Raw genomic sequence first — 4,933 nt, forward strand, 5'->3', positions numbered from 1 at the left:
ATTTTGCATCCGTGTGCAGAAAACGTCGACGAAGCCTCTGCAAACGTCGGGGTTGAGCGTGGCCTGTAGCTCGGATATTATGCTTTTCAAATGCTGCCTGATACTTTCCAGGAGACTCATCAAATCCCTCCAGTTTTTGAGAAAGGGGCCCAGCCAGGGGAAGAAATTGTATAGCTGTCGTGGAGCAAAAATAAAAACTTTTTGATTTCGGGAGGCGGGGGTGATGGGCTTTACAAATATAACTTTGAAATAATGCTCAATTAGGGGATATACATTATATATACATTACTATTTATTTTATTTTATTTATAGGTACACCTGCCTGCATTGAGCTACAAGAAGCGACCTTCGGCCTAGGTAGATATATATTATTCTTGATTAATTCTTTTCATCTTATTTTATTTCTATTATTTTATTAAATTGCTTTCTTTGATGCCTTCCCATTTTGGGACTCTACTAATTAAGTAAATAATGTATTTAAATGAATTCTTTTTTTGACTTGTTCTTCTTATCCTGTGTATTTAAATGCATTTAACGGTCATCAAGTGATTAATTCAGTTTTAGATATTTTTTTAAAAATGTTTTTAAAATTATTGTTGGTTCTCTTCATCTTATTTATTTAGTTATTTTTTCCTCATCTTTATAATTGTATTAATTCATCAAAAACAAACATTACGTTTAATCTTCTTATCTTGTGTATTTAAATGAATTTATTGAGTCATTTTAAAAATTATATTAGGTTTCATTTTGTTTTTATTATTTTTGCTCCCGGATACAGGCTCTCCATCCTTAAATATTTGCATTATTCATTTTCATTATTTTATTTTTATATTGGCTATTGTTATGATTATGAGTATTGATGAGTCTTTGTTCTTGTTCTTATAATTACTAAAAGTTATTTTTACCTTGCCTTTAGGTTCACGTGGCCTATGTCGAGTGTGTCCGTGAAAAGAATCACTACAATTATAATTCAGTTTGTGTTTCACTTTTGTGCTCAAAAAAGTTTGAGAACCACCGCGTTCGATGATGGAGGTGTACCTAATGAAGTGGTCAGTGAGCGTCGCCCACATCAACGACATACAAGGGGCGATGGGTTCAGCTTATTGAGCATTGGCATCGAAATGCGAGTAATATTTGGGGTACCGTGATAGAAGCCGATCCAGACAGATGGATGAGCTTGCAGTCTTTCTCTACTAGGTCTTGGAAAAGCTTGTCTTTGTATTCGAACCTCTTTCCGAACATGATCGCCGAGATGATATTGGAAGCGGTGTAGGTGATGACTGACGTGTTGTCAAAGGCTTTGCCTAAGAGGAATAAAAATGCATTAGAAACCATCGCAAAGCACTTGTAGGCTGCTTATTACAGTGTTGTGTTTGTGGTGAAATAATGTATTTAAAAAGTATGTCCAAACAATTGAAGTGTGTTTTGTCTACCTTGGTGTTTCTCAAATTCCTCGATGAGGAAGTGACACTCCTCCATGATTTTCTCCTCAATGAGCCTCTTGCCCATCCCGAAGTCTTTCAGCTTTGACAAGGTGAAACGTCTCATTTCCTTCCATGAATCCCCGTTGGCAAATATGATGCCTGGAAGCAAGACACGCGTTTTGCCGGCAGTTTCATATGTCTGTCTCTAGCGGGTTCAGGAGTAAGAAGTGTCTCGAAATTTCAAGCTAGTCACACTTATCTGTTTTGTACAAGCAGAACCTGTGTCCTCAAATATTATATCTAAATAGAGAGTAGTCATAGAAATGCAGTAATAATGTGTTTTGCAAAATATTTTGATTACCGTGTCCTTTGTTGAAATCGTAGAACAGCGGATTCACGTCTCGCTCTCCAAACTCCTCGGCGTAGTTGACGAGAGCCTGTTTGACTGTCCTGGTTCCGGCCAGGACAACCACCTTCTTGGGTCCAAAGTGGACCGTAAAAACGGGTCCATAGGTTTTAGACAGCTAACAAAGTTCAGTTGGGTTAGAATGTAATTCTTCTCACTTCTTACAAGCAAAATTGCATCATTCATTTGCGCCGTTGGAGTGCAGTAAGCCATTAAATGCCTCTTTTGGAAACTAAGATTATGAAATTGCTTCTTTGTCCAAAAATGGATCAAAGATCTAATCAGGTACAAAAAAAACCCCAAAACAAAACAAAAACACACACACATACAAAAAAAATGGTCAGGTCAGTTCAGTTCAAGTCAGTTGAGGTGAGTTCAGTATGGTTGAGTTCAAGTCAGTTTCTGGTCCTAGGGATCTTATATAAGGGGACTCTAAATCACCGACCTGAAGGAAGAACCTCAAAGCGAGGTGTTTTAAGTCCAAAAGGTATATTTTCCTCTAGAAATTTCCATTTGCATTAACACAGCTAAAATGGTTCCAAAAAGGGGAAACAAGATCGAAGAGGGTTAAAGTCCAGTCCATGTTGCTAGAGCGAAAGACTTGAGTCACTCACACTGAAAAGAGACTCGTCCAGTCTCTTGAGATCCAGCTGAAGCAGGTTACCAAGCAGGGGGAGCCGTCTGGGCCCCGGTGGATCCACCTTCATCTCGCTTCGGGACCTCAAGCTGCTGTATAGACGGTGGACGGCCAGCAAGCCTGCCAGAAACCCCAAAAAGGAGGGCAAAATGGCGCCCTGTGGCAGTTCTTCAAACATCTTCAGGCTGACACAATCTGGTTCTCCATAAAAATGTTACGAAGGAGATACCAGAAGAACAGTTTGACCAAACATAATTAGCTCAGCCAATCACCTATCAATTCAAACAGGTGGAGCAAGAAGCAGTACAAAGGTCACATTTTTGACCACAAGTGTGTCTGACAAATAATGACCATTTGACTGCAGCTATTATGCTCAACATTGTGTGTTAATCATTACAACTTGGTTTGATACCAAACAGCAGTCATTTACAAAACTGGAGCCCACTTTTTGCTCTTTCCAGACCAAAAAAAAAAAAAAAGACTTTAGCTCAGCAGGTTAAAAAAAAAACAGCAAAAAAAGAAAATATTCTTATCTTTTCTCAAGCTGCTGTCTCACGCTTGGAAAACTACAGCTAGGTGTTTGTGGTATTTAAAATCAGGGAATTTTTGAACGTATCATTTGAACATATACTTAAAAAATAATAATCTATTACCTTTTCCCATTTTTTGTTGTTTTTTTTTTAACTCTATCTGCTGCCTCAAACTACACCAAAAGTAAGTAATTTCTTCATCCCTGCTGCTGCTTGTATTCCAGTTGCAACAGCTAGAATGAAAACAAGAACAGAAATGTCTTCAATTTCCTCAAGCTGCTTCCCTACAATAGAAAACCACCAGAAGGTATTTGTAAAATTTTAAGCTGAAGACCAGGACAAGGGCAGTACATGTGGGGTGAGGGAGGGGTGGAGTCAGTTTATGTTGTGCAGGTGGAAGTAAGCAGACCGGGATATGTTATTGATATGCAAATGAGATGATCGTGTGCTCGCAAGGATGACACCCAGACTCTTAACCTCAAGGGAAGGGGAGAACAAGGAGTTACGTACTGGGATGGAAAAGATGTCAATTTTGGGTAATGTAGATTTGGTGCCAATTAGGAGAATTTTCTATTTCCATCCTAGGGTCGCGGGCGTGCTGAAGCCTATCCCAGCTATCTTCGGGCAGGAGGCGGGGTACACCCTGAACTGGTTGCCAGCCAATCGCAGGGCACATACAGACAAACAACCATTCGCACTCACATTCACACCTACGGGCAATTTAGAGTTGTCAATTAACCAACCATGCATGTTTTTGGGATGGGGGAGGAAACCGGAGTGCCCGGAGAAAACTCACACAGGGACGGGGAGAAGATCCAAAGTCCACGGGGCCGGGGATTGAATCCCGGTCCTCAGAACTGTGAGGCATACGCTCTAACCAATCATTCACCGTGCCGCTTTCTATTTTGTCACTGTTTAATTTCATGAACTTGGAGGCGAACCAGGAGTTAATATTTGAGAAGCAGGAGATGAGGGAAGAGGTTAGAAGTGAGACGTTGGGTCTGCAGGAGAGGTCGAGCTGGGTGTCATCCGTTAAGCAATGAAAAATATTACATTTACGGAATTTACGGAAAACGGCGCAGATGGGGAGGAGGTAGATGATGAAGAGCAGGGGCCCTAGGACAGAGCCCTGGGGTCCACCTGTATTGACTGGGAAGGGAACAGATGAAAAGTAAAAAAGTTTTGCTCACCCCAATGAAACGAACATTATGGGAGAAAATCAGAGAAAACCCAACACAAGCACAGATTCGAACCCAGAACTTATTGACTGCGAGGCAAACACGCTATCTACCTATCACCGTGCTGCTCATGGGTCTACCTTGTAATTGTGAATATTTGCCCATCAGCAGCAAGGGCCATCGTGGCGTGGTGCCAGCACTGTCAGTACCTGTAGAAAACAGGTTGCCCACAACGACCATCATGTTTTGCCCTTGCTCAACACATGCTTCCTCCAGGACGCAGGAAAGGCTACATGTTCATTATGCAGACGAATCGACATAAAGGGAGGGGATGCTCAGTTTGAACTCATTTGAATCTATTTTCAAATCAAAGAGCTTACTTTTGTATCATTTGTTAATGCCCTCATAATAGACATCTAAATTACCATGCGTAATGCTGAACTGAGAATGAATTAGTCTTCAAGTAAGTCAGTAGAAACTGTTTAAGTTTGGTCAGAAATCATTAATATTTTTTCCATGAATGTAGTTCTTGCGCAGTTTGGCCTTTTTTTTTCTTTTGGCGTGACTGATTGTTCTGGTACAAGGTGAATTATGCAGTCATGAAAATAATTATTAGACCACCCTTGTTTCTTGAGTTTCTTGTTCATCTTTAAAGCCTGGTACAACCAAAGGTGTATTTTTTTGACAAATATAATGGAAACAAAAAATGGCTCATAAGAGTTTCATTCAAGAGCTGATATTTAGCCATTTTCTATGGT

At 40.2% G+C, this 4,933-nt stretch overlaps 1 protein-coding gene across 1 annotated transcript in view; it reads right to left on the minus strand.

Annotated features, from left to right (window-relative positions):
* The window catches only part of LOC133414821 (cytochrome P450 2K1-like), a 3,937-nt gene extending 1,287 nt beyond the window's left edge, over nucleotides 1-2,650 (minus strand). The window contains exons 1-5 of the mRNA XM_061700477.1: nucleotides 2,445-2,650; nucleotides 1,786-1,948; nucleotides 1,434-1,583; nucleotides 1,144-1,304; nucleotides 1-174 (exon numbers count right to left, since the gene is read on the minus strand). The exon at nucleotides 1-174 is cut by the window's left edge and continues 6 nt beyond it. Of these exons, the coding sequence (XP_061556461.1) occupies nucleotides 1-174; nucleotides 1,144-1,304; nucleotides 1,434-1,583; nucleotides 1,786-1,948; nucleotides 2,445-2,645 (849 nt within the window). The 5' untranslated portion in view covers nucleotides 2,646-2,650. The remainder of the gene's footprint in view (nucleotides 175-1,143; nucleotides 1,305-1,433; nucleotides 1,584-1,785; nucleotides 1,949-2,444) is intronic.
* Nucleotides 2,651-4,933: the final 2,283 nt, after the last annotated feature.

This window comes from Phycodurus eques, chromosome 16 (genome assembly GCF_024500275.1).
Source record: "Phycodurus eques isolate BA_2022a chromosome 16, UOR_Pequ_1.1, whole genome shotgun sequence".
Classification (NCBI taxonomy): domain Eukaryota; kingdom Metazoa; phylum Chordata; class Actinopteri; order Syngnathiformes; family Syngnathidae; genus Phycodurus; species Phycodurus eques.